A 22,446-nucleotide genomic window follows, 5' to 3' on the forward strand; every position below is an offset into this window, starting at 1 on the left:
CCTCATCATTTTTTGTAAGGAACTACAGGAGTGCTGTTCTCTTTGGATTTTCTCTATAACGGTTTATGAGCGCGCACCCAAGGACTTTGTACATCTATATTTCATTATGGACAATACTTTACCACCAGTAGCTGGGATGGTCTCTACACATAACGTGTTTTCCTATACGGAATTGGACGCCAACAGGATATTGGGTCACCTGGGAGGTGATCCATCTTTTCTTCATTCACCATCCACCATTGACCTCCAACGAAGATATGAGACAGAAACCAAGAGGTTACTATCCCTCCAACTCCATTTAACCACTTTGGCTGAATACTACAGGAACGACCGGATACCACAAGGTATGAGAGCACAGCCTCATGATAATTCATTTGCACACGATGCCGAATACTGTATGAGATACGAACAAATATCCAACAAGTACAGTAACCCCTTGACCTACGATGGCCCCGACATATGATAAAATCGACATACGATGGCCTCTCAGAGGCCATCGCATGTCGATGTCAGCATCGACATACGATGCTTTTATATGTCGGGGCCATCGCATTAACTGCTATCCGACAGCGCAAAATGCTTAAGCTTCTGTCGGATAGCAGTGTAATGTGCCCCAGCAGGTTCACTTACCTATTCCCGCTACTCCGGGTCCACTTCGCGATCCTCCGGTGTCTTGCGCATCTTCTCCAGGGTCCGGGCCTTGCTTTCCGGCGTCGTTATTACGTCACTACGCACGCCGCGCCGGCGCAGCAGCGTAATAACGTCACCAGAAAGCGAGGCCCGGACCCTGCAGAAGATGCGCAAGACACCGGAGGATCGCGAAGAAGACACCGGAGCAGCGGGACAGCATCGGGAGCCCCTGGAACAGCAGCGGGAGTGGTGAGGACGCAGTCCGGAGCGGCAGGGACAGGTGAGTACAGCTTCCTATACTTTACATTGCACGGATCCCTCAACATACGATGGATTCGACAAACGATGGGTCGTTTGGAACGAATTACCATCGTATGTTGAGGGACCACTGTACTCGTTTGACCTCTTCTTACTGCAGATTGAATTTCTGCAGAAGGACGTTACTGTTACAGGCACTAAAGTGGCAGAACTTGAAAAACTGCTTAAAGACAATTTACCATCTGAGGACTTTGACAAGATTTTTTCTAGACAGACCGAATTTTTACAAAAATTACGTGGCGAACAAGGAGTGAAACGCCAAAAGTGGGCAAGAGATGCCAATGACTATGTGACCGGCAAAATCTACATGTGGAATACCAACGCCAACTCCAGACGAGGGAAAAAGACCCGGGACAACCAAAGTGAGCCGAACATGAGAGACAATAAGAAGACCAATAAAGACCCATCTGCCAGTTTTTTAGGAGCAACATTACCCCAAGACACAAATCCACCAGATGAGGGGGCAGGAAGCACAGAAGGACAAGCACGCACCAGAGGTCAGCGTTCCAACAAGGACAAAACAGGGCAGCAGAAACTGACCTTCAAGAAACAAGCACAGAGACAATAGTGGTAAATATCTCTTCTCTTCCATTATCTCCTGCTCAGACTCAACTATTAAGCAAAGGACTAAATTTCTGCCCAAATGTGGGCACAAATTGGTTCCAGTTTGAATTGGACTTTTTACAGTTTGTTAGAAAGCTAAAACTCAAGGTTTGGTTTTCTAACAAAACTGATAATATATGCACTAATGCCGATGTAAATGCACCTACGTGTTCTAATATGCCAGAATGTTTTTCACTAGCTAGTAGTGGGATCAAAACCACTAGTGATTTTCAACCGAATATTGCCACTCCTATCATTGGTCAAGAAGGATATAGAGAAGGTCAAACAGGGGATGACTACTCTATCACATCCCAACATGACACACCAGCAGATGAGGGCCCTCAGTGAATTGATCCATGACCACAACCTGGTGGTGAAACCGGCCGATAAGGGCGGGGCGGTTGTGGTCATGGATAGTGTTGCTCGCGAATATTCGCAATTCGAATATTATTCGCGAATATCGCATATTCGCGAATATAGCGCTATATATTCGTAATTACGAATATTCGTTTTTTTTTTTTTTTTTTTTCTTCACAGTACACATCACAGTGATCATCCCTCTCTGCTTCCAGCTTGTGTGGTGTAAAGAAGGCTGTAATACTACTGTGTGAGACTGGCATGCGAAAAATCGCATATGCGAAAATTAGCATATGCTAATATTCGCATATGCGAATTTTCGCGTATGCTAATTTTGTATATACGAATTTTCGCATATGGTAATTTTTGCATACGCAAATTTTCGCGTATGCGAAAATAAAATGAGGATATAACGAATATGCGAATATTCGCGAATATATGACGAATATTCGTCCATATATTCGCGAATATTCGCGAATTCGAATATGGCCTATGCCGCTCAACACTAGTCATGGATCGATCCAAATACATCAGAGAGGTTATGGGACAGCTCAATGATTCTGAAACATACCGAGAGCTACCCTATGATCCCAAATGGGAAATACAGACACACATCAAAAGGGTGCTGATGGAGGCTAAGGATCGAGATCTCATTGATGCATCTTTGTACAACTATTTACTCATCTTACATCCAGTCACACCAATGCTTTATGTATTACCTAAAATACATAAGACATTGATTGACCCTCCGGGGAGACCGATAGTCTCCGAACAAGGGTCAGTGACTAGTCACATCTCCATATTTTTAGATGGGATCCTAAGACCTTATGCCTCCTCAGCCAAGTCATATATCAGAGACACTGGGGATTTTCTTAACAAATTGAGTGAAATTCACGTACCTGAAGGAGCCATTTTGGCTTCCTTCGACCATGTAAGCCTGTACACCTCCATACCCCATGATGGGGGTGTACAGGCTGTATCTTCCACTATTTCTGCAGATTTTTCACCTGCAAGGAGCACGTTCCTCACTGAACTTTTATACATTGTACTAACCAAAAACCATTTTATGTTTCATGACACCCACTACATACAGTGTAGAGGTACGGCTATGGGGACCAATGTGGCGCCAACCTACGCCAACATCTATATGGCGCACATTGAGGAAAGCATCATCTATGTATGCCACCACTTCGGCCAAGTGCTGAGGTGGTGGCGGTACATAGATGATGTTTTCTTGATGTGGACAGGATCAGTCATCCAATTGCAGGCTTTTCATGAGTTTTTAAACTCTATGATCGATAGCATTAAATTCACCTTGACCTTCTCTCCCACCACAGTTAATTTTTTGGACACTCAAGTGACGATTTCGGGACATCAACTTGTTACGGACATTTATGTGAAGCCGACTGACTGCAACTTGACACTTGACACAGGTTTGACAGCAACCACCCTAGAACTATGGTTCGCTCACTGCCAATTAGTCAGATGACCAGAGCAAAGCGCATAATAAGTAGTCATCAACATGTAGAACGGGCATAAGACACAATGGCAAAAAAATGTATGCGCAGGGGTTATCCTAGGAAACTGGTAGATGACTGTAGGACAAAGGTGTCAGGGATTGAGAGACGGGAGCTACTCGGGGACCGGGATAAACAGTCTGGTCAATGGGTGGCCTTTGTCTCTACATACTCTGAGGCATCACAACACATTACGAACATTATGAGGAGACATTGGCATATTTTGAAAAAAGGACATGACAATATCCCTGAGTTTGAGTGCCCACCCCTGATGTCATACAGGAGAGGCAGCAACCTCAGGGATAAATTGGTAAAGACAGACGTGGCATTAAATAAATCCCACCAGACATATTTATCTAGCATTAATCATGGTTCCTTCCCCTGTCGCTCTTGTGTAAATTGTACCTATATGCAGAAAGGTCAAGAATTTGTACACCCAGTGACTGGCAAGAGATATGAGATTAAGAGCTATCTGACATGTACATCAGATCATGTGGTTTATGTTCTGTGGTGCCCCTGCCACCTGCTTTATATAGGGGAAACCACTTGTGATGCAAAAACTAGATTAAACCAGCATCGCTACACAATCCGTAAAGGACGCAGTGATCTACCAGCACCTAAACATTTTTTAGAGGCGGGTCACAAGGAGAGCGAGTTAAAATTTATGTTGTTGGACCAGGTAGCTAAATCCAAAAGAGGAGGCAATCGTGTAGCATTACTAAAAAAAAAGGGAACTCTGGTGGATTTTTGAGTTGAATTCATTGAAGCCACATGGTCTAAACGTAGACTTTAAAATAACGCATAAAAGGCTAATGTACCATCTCCGTATATGAAAGAGAAAGGAAGGGAATATGTATGTCTTTTTATATATAGATTTTTTGTGTGTTACCATGATTTTAATGGCACGTTTGTTTGTTTTGCAGGACGGAGGACACGGGCTGTTCTCACGATGGGAGACTGTGACAGCTACAGGACACGGGTTGTTCTCACGATGGGAGACTGTGACAGCTACAGGACACGGGTTGTTCTCACGATGGGAGACTGACAGCTACAGGACACGGGTTGTTCTCACGATGGGAGACTGTGACAGCTACAGGACACGGGTTGTTCTCACGATGGGAGACTGTGACAGCTACAGGACACGGGTTGTTCTCACGATGGGAGACTGTGACAGCTACAGGACACGGGTTGTTCTCACGATGGGAGACTGTGACAGCTACAGGACACGGGTTGTTCTCACGATGGGAGACTGTGACAGCTACAGGACACGGGTTGTTCTCACGATGGGAGACTGTGACAGCTACAGGACACGGGTTGTTCTCACGATGGGAGACTGACAGCTACAGGACACGGGTTGTTCTCACGATGGGAGACTGTGACAGCTACAGGACACGGGTTGTTCTTACGATGGGAGACTGTGACAGCTACAGGACACGGGTTGTTCTCACGATGGGAGACTGTGACAGCTACAGGACACGGGTTGTTCTCACGATGGGAGACTGACAGCTACAGGACACGGGTTGTTCTCACGATGGGAGACTGTGACAGCTACAGGACACGGGTTGTTCTCACGATGGGAGACTGTGACAGCTACAGGACACGGGCTGCTCTAACGATGGGAGACTGTGACAGCTACAGGACACGGGTTGTTCTCACGATGGGAGACTGTGACAGCTACAGGACACGGGTTGTTCTCACGATGGGAGACTGTGACAGCTACAGGACTCTGTCTAAGAGAAGATCCAGGACTAATGGCAACAATATAAGGTCGGCACTGCACATTATACCTCGGGCAGCTTGGTCATTTCCCATGATAATTGATCTGTGCACCCTCGTTGCTCGGGACAACTACCGTCCGGTGGAGGTCCGGGAGGACGAGGAAGGGTTAACAGGGTGGATTGCGGTTTCCGTAGCCACTCAGATTGGCCAGTGTGCTAGAAGCTCAGTGGGAGTGCTGTGACCTATTGCCCTACACTAAGATGGCCGCGAAGGGATCCAGAGCTTCAGAGCGCCTGTGCAGGCAGAAGCTTCCTCGTAGCCTAGCGACAGCGAATCAAGACCGACTGTGATGCCACTTCCTGTTCCGGAATGCGCGCTGTGAGGAGCGGCGTTCCGTACCACAAGACGTGTCTTTGTTTCTATGCTGTCTCCCATGCCAACCCGGTGAGCTCCCGTGTCCCCGCCCAGGTAATCAGACAACGTCACGTACACATGCACACGATCTTTGTATACCTGTATGATCGCACTTGGCCTTACTAGTGTTTACTGAAGCACTGATCACTTTATCACATGTACGTATTTATGTATTTCTGTTTTATTTTTGTTTATGACGTCACTAATTAATGGGCCCTGCGCGGCCATATATACTCTGTTGTTTGTACACTTCATTGCTCGATAATGGCTCGGTGAGCTAGCCGAAACGTCGCCACCACGCCTATGTGAATAAAGAGCGCTTATTTGCATCTTATGAGAGTGCTGTCGCCTATTTTGTTTGCTCTCTTATATGAAGGATAGCCTTATACCTATCCCTATCTTATATGAAGGATAGCCTTATACCTATCCCTATCTTATATGAAGGATAACCTTATGCCTATCTCTATCTTATATGAAGGATAGCCTTATGCCTATCTCTATCTTATATGAAGGATAGCCTTATATCTATCTCTATCTTATATGAAGGATAACCTTATGCCTATCTCTATCTTATATGAAGGATAGCCTTATGCCTATCTCTATCTTATATGAAGGATAGCCTTATACCTATCTCTATCTTATATGAAGGATAGCCTTATACCTATCTCTATCTTATATGAAGGATAGCCTTATACCTATCTCTATCTTATATGAAGGATAGCCTTATACCTATCTCTATCTTATATGAAGGATAGCCTTACACCTATCTCTATCTTATATGAAGGATAGCCTTATACCTATCTCTATCTTATATGAAGGATCGCCTTATACCTATCCCTATCTTATATGGAGGATAGCCTTATACCTATCCCTATCCCTATCTTATATGAAGGATATCCTTATACCTATCCCTATCTTATATGAAGGATCGCCTTATACCTATCCCTATCTTATATGGAGGATAGCCTTATACCTATCCCTATCCCTATCTTATATGAAGGATATCCTTATACCTATCCCTATCTTATATGAAGGATCGCCTTATACCTATCCCTATCTTATATGGAGGATAGCCTTATACCTATCCCTATCTTATATGAAGGATAGCCTTATGCCTATCGCTATCTTATATGGAGGATAGCCTTATACCTATCCCTATCTTATATGAAGGATAGCCTTATACCTATCCCGATCTTATATGAAGGATAGCCTTATACCTATCCCTATCTTATATGAAGGATAGCCTTATACCTATCTCTATCTTATATGAAGGATAGCCTTATACCTATCCCTATCTTATATGGAGGATAGCCTTATACCTATCCCTATCTTATATGAAGAATAGCCTTATACCTATCCCTATCTTATATGAAGGATAGCCTTATACCTATCTCTATCTTATTTGAAGGATAGCCTTATACCTATCCCTATCTTATATGAAGGATAGCCTTATACCTATCCCTATCTTATATGAAGGATCGCCTTATACCTATCCCTATCTTATATGGAGGATAGCCTTATACCTATCCCTATCTTATATGAAGGATAGCCTTATGCCTATCGCTATCTTATATGGAGGATAGCCTTATACCTATCCCTATCTTATATGAAGGATAGCCTTATACCTATCCCTATCTTATATGAAGGATAGCCTTATACCTATCCCTATCTTATATGAAGGATAGCCTTATACCTATCTCTATCTTATATGGAGGATAGCCTTATACCTATCCCTATCTTATATGAAGGATAGCCTTATACCTATCCCTATCTTATATGGAGGATAGCCTTATACCTATCCCTATCTTATATGGAGGATGGCCTTATACCTATCCCTATCTTATATGAAGGATATCCTTATACCTATCCCTATCTTATATGAAGGATAGCCTTATACCTATCCCTATCTTATATGAAGGATAGCCTTATACCTATCCCTATCTTATATGAAGGATAGCCTTATACCTATCCATATCTCATATGAAGAATAGCCTTATACCTATCTCTATCTTATATGAAGGATAGCCTTATACCTATCCCTATCTTATATGAAGGATCGCCTTATACCTATCCCTATCTTATATGGAGGATAGCCTTATACCTATCCCTATCTTATATGAAGGATAGCCTTATGCCTATCTCTATCTTATATGAAGGATAACCTTATACCTATCTCTATCTTATGTGAAGAATAGCCTTATACCTATCCCTATCTTATATGAAGGATAGCCTTATACCATCTCTATCTTATATGAAGGATAGCCTTATGCCTATCTCTATCTTATATGAAGGATAGTCTTATACCTATCTCTATCTTATATGAAGGATAGCCTTATACCCCTCTATTCCTAACTGTGCAGAGCTCTGTGCCAACACTACAACACCTGATTTTTTTCTTAGAGTGCAAGGAACCCGAGGTCACCTCCACCCAAATCATCTCCCCACCCAAGGTTACCTCCGACCCAACCCTCTCACCACCCGAGGTCACGTCCGCCCCAACCATCTCACCACCCGAGGTCACCTCCGACCCAATCATCTCTCTGCCCGAGGTTACCTCCGCCCCAACCATCTCTCTGCCCGAGGTCACCTCCACCCCAACCATCTCTCTGCCCGAGGTCACCTCCACCCCAACCATCTCTCTGCCTGAGGTCACCTCCACCCCAACCATCTCTCTGCCTGAGGTCACCTCCACCCCAACCATCTCTCTGCCCGAGGTCACCTCCGCCCCAACCATCTCTCTGCCCGAGGTTACCCCCGCCCCAACCATCTCTCTGCCCGAGGTCACCTCCGCCCCAACCATCTCTCTGCCCGAGGTCACCTCCGCCCCAACCATCTCTCTGCCCGAGGTCACCTCCGCCCCAACCATCTCTCTGCCCGAGGTCACCTCCGCCCCAACCATCTCTCTGCCCGAGGTCACCTCCGCCCCAACCATCTCTCCGCCCGAGGTTACCTCCGACCAATCCATCTCTCCGCCCGAGGTTACCTGCGTCCCAACCATCTCTCTGCCCGAGGTTACCTCTGCCCCAACCATCTCTCTGCCCGAGGTTACCTCTGCCCCAACCATCTCTCTGCCCGAGGTCACCTCCGCCCCAACCATCTCTCCGCCCGAGGTTACCTCTGACCAATCCATCTCTCCGCCCGAGGTTACCTCCGACCAATCCATCTCTCCGCCCGAGGTTACCTGCGCCCCAACCATCTCTCTGCCCGAGGTTACCTCCGCCCCAACCATCTCTCTGCCCGAGGTTACCTCCGCCCCAACCATCTCTCTGCCCGAGGTCACCTCCGCCCCAACCATCTCTCCGCCCGAGGTTACCTCCGACCAATCCATCTCTCCGCCCGAGGTTACCTGCGCCCCGACCATCTCTCTGCCCGAGGTTACCTCTGCCCCGACCATCTTTCTTCCCGAGGTTACCTCCGCCCCAACCATCTCTCTGCCCGAGGTTACCTCCGCCCCAACCATCTCTCTGCCCGAGGTCACCTCCGCCCCAACCATCTCTCTGCCCGAGGTCACCTCCGCCCCAACCATCTCTCTGCCCGAGGTTACCTCCGCCCCAACCATCTCTCTGCCCGAGGTCACCTCCGCCCCAACCATCTCTCCGCCCGAGGTTACCTCCGACCAATCCATCTCTCCGCCCGAGGTTACCTGCGCCCCAACCATCTCTCTGCCCGAGGTTACCTCTGCCCCAACCATCTTTCTTCCCGAGGTCACCTCCGCCCCAACCATCTCTCTGCCCGATGTTACCTCTGCCCCAACCATCTCTCTGCCCGAGGTCACCCCCGCCCCAACCATCTGTCTGCCCGATGTTACCTCTGCCCCAACCATCTCTCTGCCCGAGGTCACCCCCGCCCCAACTGCCCGAGGTCACCTCCGACCAATCCATCTCTCTGCCCGAGGTTACCTCCGCCCCTACCATCTCTCTGCCCGAGGTCACCTCCGACCAATCCATCTCTCTGCCCGAGGTTACCTCCGCCCCAACCATCTCGCTGCCCGAGGTCACCTCCGCCCCAACCATCTCTCCGCCCGAGGTTACCTCCGACCAATCCATATCTCCGCCCGAGGTTACCTCTGCCCCAACCATCTCTCTGCCCGAGGTCACCTCCGCCCCAACCGTCTCTCTGCCCGAGGTCACCTCCGCCCCAACCATCTCTCTGCCCGAGGTCACCCCCGCCCCAACCATCTCTCTGCCCGAGGTCACCTCCGCCCCAACCATCTCTCTGCCCGAGGTCACCCCCGCCCCAACCATCTATCTGCCCGAGGTCACCCCCGCCCCAACCATCTCTCCGCCCGAGGTTACCTCCGCCCCTACCATCTCTCTGCCCGAGGTCACCTCCGACCAATCCATCTCTCCGCCCGAGGTTACCTCCGCCCCAACCATCTCTCTGCCCGAGGTTACCTCCGCCCCAACCATCTCTCTGCCCGAGGTCACCTCCGCCCCCCGAGGGATCAGCACATTAGCTTTTGAAGTGTGAGAATGGGATGAGATCCTGGGATTAAGGACATTACAAGCAGTTAAGATGTCTCTGCAGATCAGGCCCCACCGGGTCATTGAGGCGTGAAAGCTGCGACTAATACCAAACTGTGAGACGGCGAGGAATCCCTGAGTGATACAGGGGCAGAGGGGGCAACAGTGCACCGCAAAGGAACCGCTATAACCCTGTGTGGGGGAGGGGGGGGGCCCTGGTGTCCGAGATGGATGACAACCAATATGGCAGCAAATCCACAATCCTGAATGGCTTCTCTAGAAAGCAGATACTGCATAACCCCCAACTATATCTTCACAACCATTCCGGCCTCTTGATGGCGCTATAGTGGTCAGACCAAGACTGTCAGGGGCAGGACACTGGAGGAGCCGACCTCCTGGTGCTTGGCAGATGAAGGGCACTGGTCAGTGACCCCCTTAGGACCCGTTACTCACATCTCTCTCCTCTCCTATCCGCAGGTCTACAGCCCCCACTTCATTCTGTTCTCAGCCTCAGAGCAGCACTTCACCCGGGGTCACTCAAGGAGCCTGATAAGGAGGAGGATGAAGCCAAGGACATACCAGTCACAAGAGGGACCGGGACAAGTGCTTATCCTGCCGCCTCCAGGACCGCTGACTCATCACCCAACAACCAGCATCATGTACAGGACTATCTGCACAATGTTACCTCCCCAGTCAGGGAACAACCCAGGGTCAGCAAAGAACGACAGGTTACTATGTCCCCATAACTGCACCCCAAATTATCTGTATAATAAGGGGGGTCCGTATATGAAGGGAAAACAGGGCAGGACGTAACACATTCCACTACATAGGAGCAGTATATAGTAGTTATATTCTTGTATATAGGAGCAGTATTATAGTAGTTATATTCTTGTATATAGGAGCAGTATTATAGTAGTTATATTCTTGTATATAGGAGCAGTATTATAGTAGTGCTATTCTTGTATATAGGAGCAGTATTATAGTAGTTATATTCTTGTATATAGGAGCAGTATTATAGTAGTTATATTCTTGTATATAGGAGCAGTATTATAGTAGTTATATTCTTGTATATAGGAGCAGTATTATAGTAGTTATATTCTTGTATATAGGAGCAGTATTATAGTAGTTATATTCTTGTATATAGGAGGCAGTATTATAGTAGTTATATTCTTGTATATAGGAGGCAGTATTATAGTAGTTATATTCTTGTATATAGGAGGCAGTATTATAGTAGTTATATTCTTGTATATAGGAGGCAGTATTATAGTAGTTATATTCTTGTATATAGGAGCAGTATTATAGTAGTTATATTCTTGTATATAGGAGCAGTATTATAGTAGTTATATTCTTGTATATAGGAGCAGTATTATAGTAGTTATATTCTTGTATATAGGAGGCAGTATTATAGTAGTTATATTCTTGTATATAGGAGCAGTATTATAGTAGTTATATTCTTGTATATAGGAGCAGTATTATAGTAGTTATATTCTTGTATATAGGAGCAGTATTATAGTAGTTATATTCTTGTATATAGGAGGCAGTATTATAGTAGTTATATTCTTGTATATAGAAGCAGTATTATATTAGTTATATCCTTGTATATAGGAGGCAGTATTATAGTAGTTATATTCTTGTATATAGGAGCAGTATTATAGTAGTTATATCCTTGTATATAGGAGCAGTATTATAGTAGTTATATTCTTGTATATAGGAGGCAGTATTATAGTAGTTATATTCTTGTATATAGGGGCAGTATTATAGTAGTTATATTCTTGTATATAGGAGCAGTATTATAGTAGTTATATTCTTGTATATAGGAGCAGTATTATAGTAGTTATATTCTTGTATATAGGAGCAGTATTATAGTAGTTATATTCTTGTATATAGGAGCAGTATTATAGTAGTTATATTCTTGTATATAGGAGCAGTATTATAGTAATTATATTCTTGTATATAGGAGGCAGTATTATAGTAGTTATATTCTTGTATATAGGAGCAGTATTATAGTAGTTATATTCTTGTATATAGGAGCAGTATTATAGTAGTTATATTCTTGTATATAGGAGCAGTATTATAGTAGTTATATTCTTGTATATAGGAGGAGTATTATAGTAGTTATATTCTTGTATATAGGAGCAGTATTATAGTAGTTATATTCTTGTATATAGGAGCAGTATTATAGTAGTTATATTCTTGTATATAGGAGCAGTATTATAGTAGTTATATTCTTGTATATAGGGGCAGTATTATAGTAGTTATATTCTTGTATATAGGAGCAGTATTATAGTAGTTATATTCTTGTATATAGGAGGAGTATTATAGTAGTTATATTCTTGTATATAGGAGCAGTATTATAGTAGTTATATTCTTGTATATAGGAGCAGTATTATAGTAGTTATATTCTTGTATATAGGGGCAGTATTATAGTAGTTATATTCTTGTATATAGGGGCAGTATTATAGTAGTTATATTCTTGTATATAGGAGCAGTATTATAGTAGTTATATTCTTGTATATAGGATCAGTGTTATAGTAGATGTATTCTTGTATATAGGAGCAGTGTTATAGTAGTTATATTCTTGTATATAGGAGGCAGTATTATAGTAGTTATATTCTTGTATATAGGAGCAGTATTATAGTAGGTATATTCTTGTATATAGGAGCAGTATTATAGTAGTTATATTCTTGTATATAGGAGGCAGTATTATAGTAGTTATATTCTTGTATATAGGAGCAGTATTATAGTAATTATATTCTTGTATATAGGAGGCAGTATTATAGTAGTGATATTCTTGTATATAGGAGCAGTATTATAGTGTTATATTCTTGTATATAGGAGCAGTATTATAGTAGTTATATTCTTGTATATAGGAGCAGTATTATAGTAGTTATATTCTTGTATATAGGAGCAGTATTATAGTAGTTATATTCTTGTATATAGGAGCAGTATTATAGTAGTTATATTCTTGTATATAGGTGCAGTATTATAGTAGTTATATTCTTGTATATAGGAGCAGTATTATAGTAGTTATATTCTTGTATATAGGAGACGGTATTATAGTAGTTATATTCTTGTATATAGGAGACGGTATTATAGTAGTTATATTCTTGTATATAGGAGACGGTATTATAGTAGTTATATTCTTGTATATAGGAGACGGTATTATAGTAGTTATATTCTTGTATATAGGAGCAGTATTATAGTAGTTATATTCTTGTATATAGGAGCAGTATATAGTAGTTATATTCTTGTATATGGGAGCAGTATTATAGCAGTTATATTCTTGTATATGGGAGCAGTATTATAGTAGTTATATTCTTGTATATAGGAGCAGTATTATAGTAGTTATATTCTTGTATATAGGAGAAGTATTATAGTAGATATATTCTTGTATATAGGAGGCAGTATTATAGTAATTATATTCTTGTATATAGGAGGCAGTATTATAGTAGTTATATTCTTGTATATAGGAGCAGTATTATAGTAGTTATATTCTTGTATATAGGAGACGGTATTATAGTAGTTATATTCTTGTATATAGGAGACAGTATTATAGTAGTTTTCTGTATATTTCCGCCCTCTCAGGTTTGTTTTCTCTATTTTTATACCGTCAGCCTTTTGTCTTTGTGTGAAGTAAAAGGGGAAGTTCCTTGGTGAAGTCGTATGGTTTGTCACACTGGAAATTCTTCATTGGGTGAGAAGTCGCCGGTCGGTGCTGTCCCCTCTCTGATCCCTCCAGGACCTCGGTGCAGCATGGAGGACGCTCCCCGGGGAGGTGAGTGATCGCTCTATCCTTTTTATTTCCTTTTATTTCCTCTTTTCTCTGTGGCGCCCCCCGGCTGCAGGACTGATCCTATGAGCATATTGTGGGGAGATTCCCTGTGAGACTGTGAGAAGCATCATGTGTGATACGGTCTGCCGAGACAATATATCTAAGCCGATCATGTGTGATACGGTCTTCTGAGTAAGTGTATCTAAGCCGATCATGTGTGATACTGTGCTGAGTCAGTGTATCTTATCCTATCGTGTGATCCTGTCTGCTGAGTCAGTGTATCTAATCCTGTCATGTGTGATCCTATCTGCTCAGTCAGTGTATCTAATCACATCACGTGTTTATTTTGATTACAGTTTCAGAGACCTGCATTATACTGATTGTTTTTGTGACCCATAACCTCAGGATTGTAGATACAGTGTAGATACAGGTGGATACACTCTGTGATAAGGAGGAAATGTCTGAAGACAAATCTAGATCTTAGGAAATCCCCAAAGGCTGCAGATCAGTGATCAGGTATCCAACTGATTAGATACATAGAGGGATACCGTGACTGATCGGATACTTAGAGAGATCGCAACTGATCATATACATAGAGAGAAACCACGACTGATTGGATACAGAGAGAGAGACCGCGACCGATCGGTTGCAGACAGAGAGACCGCAACTGATCAATCGGATACAGAGAGAGAGAGACCGCGACTGATTGGATACAGAGAGAGAGACCGCGACTGATTGGATACAGAGAGAGAGACCCCGCAACTGATTGGATACAGAGAGAGAGAGATCCTGTGACTGATTGGATACAGAGAGAGAGACCCCGCAACTGATTGGATACAGAGAGAGAGAGACCCCGTGACTGATTTGGATACAGAGAGAGAGAGAGACTGCGACTGATTGGATACAGAGAGAGAGAGAGACCGCGACTGATTGGATACAGAGAGAGAGACCCCGCGACTGATTGGATACAGAGAGAGACCCCGTGACTGATTGGATACAGAGAGAGACCCCATGACTGATTGGATACAGAGAGAGAGACCGCAACTGATTGGATACAGAGAGAGACCCCGTGCCTGATTGGATACAGAGAGAGAGAGAGACCGCGACTGATTGGATACAGAGAGAGACCGCGACTGATTGGATACAGAGAGAGAGACCCCGCGACTGATTGGATACAGAGAGAGAGACCCCGCGACTGATTGGATACAGAGAGAGAGAGACCGCGACTGATTGGATACAGAGAGAGAGAGACCGCGACTGATTGGATACAGAGAGAGAGAGACCGCGACTGATTGGATACAGAGAGAGAGACCGCGATTGATTGGATACAGAGAGAGAGAGACCGCGACTGATTGGATACAGAGAGAGAGACCGCGACTGATTGGATACAGAGAGAGCCCCCGCGACTGATTGGATACAGAGAGAGAGAGACCGCGACTGATTGGATACAGAGAGAGACCCCGCGACTGATTGGATACAGAGAGAGAGACCGCGACTGATTGGATACAGAGAGAGCCCCCGCGACTGATTGGATACAGAGAGAGAGACCACGACTGATTGGATACAGAGAAAGAGACACCCCGCCACTGATTGGATACAGAGAGAGAGAGACTGCGACTGATTGGATACAGAGAGAGAGAGACCGCGACTGATTGGATACAGAGAGAGACCCCGCGACTGATTGGATACAGAGAGAGACCCCGCGACAGATCGCATACAGAGAGTCAGCAGTGTAAAGTATAGTGAGTATACAGCAGTAGTGCAGCCCCCCATGAGCTACCAGCAGCTGTATTAGGACTCCATGGCCTCGCTTTGCGGCGCTCATGACACGACCACAGACCTTCCTGTTATCAGAAATCCATAGTCATGTGATATTCTCCTGTGTGATCAGTAGGTGGGGTGTCCTTGCAGCGCCCCCGCAGGCTGGAGGAATAGACATTCAGGGCGCTGTCAGTAGGTGGGGTGTCCTTGCAGCGCCCCCGCAGGCTGGAGGAATAGACATTCAGGGCGCTGTCAGTAGGTGGGGTGTCCTTGCAGCGTCCCAGCAGGCTGGAGGAATAGACATTCAGGGCGCTGTCAGTAGGTGGGGTGTCCTTGCAGCGCCCCCGCAGGCTGGAGGAATAGACATTCAGGACGCTGTCAGTAGGTGAGGTGTCCTTGCAGCGCCCCCGCAGGCTGGAGGAATAGACATTCAGGGCGCTGTCAGTAGGTGGGGTGTCCTTGCAGCGCCCCCGCAGGCTGGAGGAATAGACATTCAGGGCGCTGTCAGTAGGTGAGGTGTCCTTGCAGCGCCCCCGCAGGCTGGAGGAATAGACATTCAGGGCGCTGTCAGTAGGTGGGGTGTCCTTGCAGCGTCCCAGCAGGCTGGAGGAATAGACATTCAGGGTGCTGTCAGTAGGTGAGGTGTCCTTGCAGCGCCCCCGCAGGCCGGAGGATTAGACGCTCTTCACAGTTTTATCCTCTCGTTTGTTTCTTTAGTTTCCCCAAATAATGAAGGATACGGAACGATCGGAAGAGGCACAAAGGAGGAAGGATCCACGTATCTGGACGAGAAGATCGCCATCCCGGGTGCAGGACGTGTAAGGCTGATAATCCGGCGCTCTCTATAAGTGACGGATTAAAGGAATCTTTATTATTTTAGGGAATTATCTGGGAGCTGAGAGAGATGCCAGGTCATAGGGGGCGGAGCAAAGAAATCTGTCTGTGATGGTGCTGACCGCGCCATTTATATCACGAGGGAAATGCCCCAAGATGACATCCTAAGCAAAAGTGATCGAATTTGTCTCTTGGATGGCGAGGGTTAAAAATACATGGAGAATATACAAACTGTCTGCGCCCCAACGGGTTAACGCCCGCAGCGCCGTAAATATTTGATCTGGTTGCTCTGCCGGCCACAACCACCAGGGGGAGCTCATACAGTCTGGATGTATTCAGGCAGCTCCCCCTAGTGGCAGCCACTGCAGCTGTTGTTACACTGTAGATCCAGCTCACTAAGAGGAAGGGGAGTGAAAGGAGCACCAAAAGGGCCACAATATCAGGGCTGTGGGAAGTGAAGGTCTGAACCATAAGTAGCCAGGGGCCCCGAGTAGATTCTTCCCCTCTATGGGACCCAACACAGACTCTCAATCTCTATGGGGCCTCTTGTAGACCCTTGTGCCCTAAGTAGACTCTCCCACTTTGTGGTGCCCCTCGTAGACTCTTCTCCTCTATGGTGCCCTATGTAGACCCTCGCCCTCTATGGTGCCCCTCCTATTCTATAGTGCCCCTCATCTATGGTGCCCCTCGTAGACTCTCCTCTATGGTGCCCCTCCTATTCTATAGTGCCCCTCCTCTATGGTGCCCCCATAGACTCTCCTCCTCTATGGTGCCCTATGTAGACCATCCCCCTCTATTGTGCCCCTCGTAGACTCTCCTCTATGGTCCCCCTCCTATTCTATAGTGCCCCTCCTCTATGGTGCCCCCATAGACTCTCCTCCTCTATGGTGCCCTACGTAGACCATCCCCCTCCTATGGTGCCCCTCGTAGACTCTTCTCCTCTATGGTGCCCTACTTAGACAATCCCCCTCTATGGTGCCCCTCCTATTCTATAGTGCACCTCCTCTATGGTGTCTTACGTAGACTCTCCTCTATGGTGACCCTCGTGGACTCTCCTCCTCTATGGTGCCCCTCGTAGACTCTCCTCCTCTATGGTGTCCTATGTAGACTCTCACACTTTATATGGTGCCCCTCGTAGACTCTCCTCCTCTATGGTGCCCCTCGTAGACTCTCCTCCTCTATGGTGCCCCTTGTAGACTCTCCTCCTCTATGGTGCCCCTCGTAGACTCTCCTCCCCTATGTTACCCTACATAGACTCTCCCCCTCTATGGTCCCCCTCGTGGACTCTCCTCCTCTATGGTGCCTTACGTAGACTCTCCTCCTCTATGGTGTCGTACGTAGACTCTCCTTCTCTATGGTGCCTTACGTAGACTCTCCTCCTCTATGGTGTCCTACGTAGACTCTCCTCCTCTATGGTGTCCTACGTAGACTCTCCTCCTCTATGGTGCCCCTCGTAGACTCTTCTCCTCTATGGTGCCCTATGTAGACCCTCCCCCTCTATGGTGCCCCTCCTATTCTATAGTGCCCCTCATCTATGGTGCCCCTCGTAGACTCTCCTCTATGGTGCCCCTCCTATTCTATAGTGCCCCTCCTCTATGGTGCCCCCATAGACTCTCCTCCTCTATGGTGCCCCTCGTAGACTCTCCTCTATGGTGCCCCTCCTATTCTATAGTGCCCCTCCTCTATGGTGCCCCCATAGACTCTCCTCCTCTATGGTGCCCTACGTAGACCATCCCCCTCCTATGGTGCCCCTCGTAGACTCTTCTCCTCTATGGTGCCCTACTTAGACAATCCCCCTCTATGGTGCCCCTCCTATTCTATAGTGCACCTCCTCTATGGTGTCTTACGTAGACTCTCCTCCTCTATGGTGCCCCTCGTGGACTCTCCTCCTCTATGGTGCCCCTCGTAGACTCTCCTCCTCTATGGTGCCCCTTGTAGACTCTCCTCCTCTATGGTGCCCCTTGTAGACTCTCCTCCTCTATGGTGCCCCTCGTAGACTCTCCTCCCCTATGTTACCCTACATAGACTCTCCCCCTCTATGGTCCCCTACATAGACTCTCCCCCTCTATGGTCCCCCTCGTGGACTCTCCTCCTCTATGGTGTCCTATGTAGACTCTCTCCTCCTCTATGGTGCCTTACGTAGACTCTCCTCCTCTATGGTGTCGTACGTAGACTCTCCTCCTCTATGGTGTCATACGTAGACTCTCCTCCTCTATGGTGCCTTACGTAGACTCTCCTCCTCTATGGTGTCCTACGTAGACTCTCCTCCTCTATGGTGTCCTACGTAGACTCTCCTCCTCTATGGTGCCTTACGTAGACTCTCCTCCTCTATGGTGCCTTACGTAGACTCTCCTCCTCTATGGTGCCGTACGTAGATTCTCCTCCTCTATGGTGTCGTACGTAGACTCTCCTCCTCTATGGTGCCTTACGTAGACTCTCCTCCTCTATGGTGCCTTACGTAGACTCTCCTCCTCTATGGTGCCGTACGTAGATTCTCCTCCTCTATGGTGTCGTACGTAGACTCTCCTCCTCTATGGTGTCGTACGTAGACTCTCCTCCTCTATGGTGTCGTACGTAGACTCTCCTCCTCTATGGTGTCGTACGTAGACTCTCCTCCTCTATGGTGTCGTACGTAGACTCTCCTCCTCTATGGTGTCGTACGTAGACTCTCCTCCTCTATGGTGTCCTAGGTAGACTCTCCTCCTCTATGGTGTCCTACGTAGACTCTCCTCCTCTATGGTGCCCTACATAGACTCTCCTCCTCTATGGTGTCCTACATAGACTCTCCTCCTCTATGGTGTCCCACGTAGACTCTCCAACTCTATGGTGTCCTACGTAGACTCTCCTCCTCTATGGTGTCCTACGTAGACTCTCCCCCTCTATGGTGCCCATCATAGACCTTCCCCCCTCTATGGTGCCCCTTATATACCTTCCCCTTCTATGAGGTCCCTCATAGACCATCCTCCTCTATGGTGCCCCTCGTAGACTCTCCTCCTCTATGGTGCTCTACGTAGACCATGGTGCCCCTCAGAGACTCTCCGGCTCTATGGTGCCCTACGTAGACTCTCCTCCCCTGTAGTGCCCCTCGCAGACCCTCCTCCTCTATGGTGCCCTACGTAGACCCTCCCCCTCTATGTTGCTCCTCGTAGACTCTCCTATAGTGCCCTTTGTAGACCCTCCCCCTCTATGGTTCCCCTTGCAGACTTTCCTCCTCCTCTATGATGCCCCCCGTAGACCCTCGCCCTCTATGGTTCCCTATGAAGACTCTCCTCCTCTATGGTGCCCTATGTAGACTCTTCCACCCCCCCTATGGTGCCCTATGTAGACCCTCCTCCTCTATGTAGCCCCTCGTAGACCTTCCCCCTCTATGATGCCCCTCGTATACTCTCCTCCTCTGATGCCCTATTTAGACTCTCCTCCTCTATGGTGCCCTATGTAGAGACTCGCCCTCTTGTGCCCTATGTAGACTCTCGACCTCTATGGGGCCCTATGTAGACTCTCGACCTCTATGGGGCCCTATGTAGACTCTCGACCTCTATGGGGCCCTATGTAGACTCTCGACCTCTATGGGGCCCTATGTAGACTCTCGACCTCTATGGGGCCCTATGTAGACTCTCGACCTCTATGGGGCCCTATGTAGACTCTCGACCTCTATGGGGCCCTATGTAGACTCTCGACCTCTATGGGGCCCTATGTAGACTCTCGACCTCTATGGGGCCCTATGTAGACTCTCGACCTCTATGGGGCCCTATGTAGACTCTCGACCTCTATGGGGCCCTATGTAGACTCTCGACCTCTATGGGGCCCTATGTAGACTCTCGACCTCTATGGGGCCCTATGTAGACTCTCGACCTCTATGGGGCCCTATGTAGACTCTCGACCTCTATGGGGCCCTATGTAGACTCTCGACCTCTATGGGACCATCATCTTCTTTGTCTTCAGCCTGGATTCAGCTTCCGTAAGCTTTGGGCGTTCACCGGCCCCGGCTTCCTCATGAGCATCGCCTACCTGGACCCAGGAAACGTAGAGTCCGACCTGCAGTGTGGTGCCATTGCTGGATTTAAGGTGAGATGGATGGTGAGAGGTGGCATGGTGTACGCTGGATGGTGCCATTTCTGGACCAGTGTTATTCACACTTACCCATTTTTTTTCCAGCTCTTGTGGGTTCTACTTGGTGCCACATTCCTCGGTCTTGTCTGTCAGCGTCTGGCCATACGGCTCGGTGTGGTAACCGGTAAAGATTTGGCTCAGGTTTGTCGCTCGTACTACCCAAAGGTAAGGACACCACTCACACTGTAATAGTAAGGACACCACTCACACTGTAATAGTAAGGACACCACTCACACTGTAATAGTAAGGACACCACTCACACTGTAATAGTAAGGACACCACTCACACTGTAATAGTAAGGACACCACTCACACTGTAATAGTAGGGACACCACTAACACTGTAATAGTAAGGACACCACTCACACTGTAATAGTAAGGACACCACTCACACTGTAATAGTAAGGACACCACTCACACTGTAATAGTAAGGACACCACTCACACTGTAATAGTAAGGACACCACTCACACTGTAATAGTAAGGACACCACTCACACTGTAATAGTAAGGACACCACTCACACTGTAATAGTAAGGACACCACTCACACTGTAATAGTAAGGACACCACTCACACTGTAATAGTAAGGACACCACTCACACTGTAATAGTAAGGACACCACTCACACTGTAATAGTAAGGACACCACTCACACTGTAATAGTAAGGACACCACTAACACTGTAATAGTAAGGACACCACTAACACTGTAATGGTAAGGACACCACTCACACTGTAATGGTAAGGACACCACTAACACTGTAATAGTAAGGACACCACTCACACTGTAATAGTAAGGACACCACCCACACTGTAATAGTAAGGACACCACCAACACTGTAATAGTAAGGACACCACCCACACTATAATGGTAAGGACACCACTCACACTGTAATAGTAAGGACACCACCCACACTGTAATAGTAAGGACACCACCAACACTGTAATAGTAAGGACACCACCCACACTATAATGGTAAGGACACCACTCACACTGTAATGGTAAGGACACCACCAACACTGTAATAGTAAGGACACCACCAACACTGTAATAGTAAGGACACCACCCACACTGTAATGGTAAGGACACCACCAACACTGTAATAGTAAGGACACCACCCACACTGTAATAGTAAGGACACCACCCACACTGTAATAGTAAGGACACCACTCACACTGTAATAGTAAGGACACCACTCACACTGTAATAGTAAGGACACCACTAACACTGTAATAGTAAGGACACCACTAACACTGTAATAGTAAGGACACCACTGACACTGTAATAGTAAGGACACCACTCACACTGTAATAGTAAGGACACCACTAACACTGTAATGGTAAGGACACCATCCACACTGTAATAGTAAGGACACCACTAACACTGTAATAGTAAGGACACCACTAACACTGTAATAGTAAGGACACCACTAACACTGTAATAGTAAGGACACCACTAACACTGTAATAGTAAGGACACCACTAACACTGTAATAGTAAGGACACCACTCACACTGTAATAGTAAGGACACCACTCACACTGTAATGGTAAGGACACCACTCACACTGTAATGGTAAGGACACCACTGACACTGTAATGGTAAGGACACCACTGACACTGTAATGGTAAGGACACCACTCACACTGTAATGGTAAGGACACCACTCACACTGTAATGGTAAGGACACCACTCACACTGTAATGGTAAGGACACCACTCACACTGTAATACACTGCCCAAACAAAAAAACAAAGTGAACACTGCGATAACACATCGTAGATCTGAATGAACTGATCGTATGAAATCCTTTCCTCTTTACATAGTTGAATGCGCTGACAACAAAATCACCAAAAATTATCAATGGAAATCATTAACCCCTGGAGGTCTGGATATGGAGTCACCCTCAAAATCACAGTGGAAAACCGCACTACAGGCCGATCCAACTTTATGTAA

At 46.5% G+C, this 22,446-nt stretch overlaps 2 protein-coding genes across 7 annotated transcripts in view; both read left to right on the forward strand.

The window, feature by feature from the left end:
* Positions 1-22,446, forward strand: part of LOC130306860 (natural resistance-associated macrophage protein 1-like) — a gene marked incomplete at its 3' end in the record, with an annotated part of 32,416 nt that overhangs the window by 4,371 nt on the left and 5,599 nt on the right. For 2 of the 6 annotated variants that reach the window (XM_056552136.1, XM_056552137.1), the window contains 5 exon segments: positions 10,499-10,749; positions 13,636-13,796; positions 16,272-16,372; positions 20,331-20,453; positions 20,544-20,663. In XM_056552136.1, coding sequence (XP_056408111.1) covers positions 13,685-13,796; positions 16,272-16,372; positions 20,331-20,453; positions 20,544-20,663 — 456 coding nt within the window. 6 annotated transcript variants of the gene reach the window in all.
* Positions 2,294-4,470, forward strand: LOC130306859 (uncharacterized). The gene is made up of 2 exons (XM_056552135.1): positions 2,294-3,341; positions 4,349-4,470. Exons 1-2 carry the CDS (start codon positions 2,420-2,422, stop codon positions 4,468-4,470), a joined length of 1,044 nt encoding a protein of 347 aa, XP_056408110.1. The 5' UTR covers positions 2,294-2,419.

The sequence above is a fragment of the Hyla sarda genome, unplaced genomic scaffold, assembly GCF_029499605.1.
Source record: "Hyla sarda isolate aHylSar1 unplaced genomic scaffold, aHylSar1.hap1 scaffold_1407, whole genome shotgun sequence".
Classification (NCBI taxonomy): Eukaryota; Metazoa; Chordata; class Amphibia; order Anura; family Hylidae; genus Hyla; species Hyla sarda.

Coding starts and splice junctions, on each gene's coding strand:
- LOC130306859 (XM_056552135.1), top strand. CDS start 2,420: ATGGATCGATCCAAATACATCAGAGAGGTTATGGGACAGCTCAATGAT. Junction 3,342..4,348: donor CAACTTGACACTTGACACAG/GTTTGACAGCAA, acceptor TTTGTTTTGCAG/GACGGAGGACACGGGCTGTT.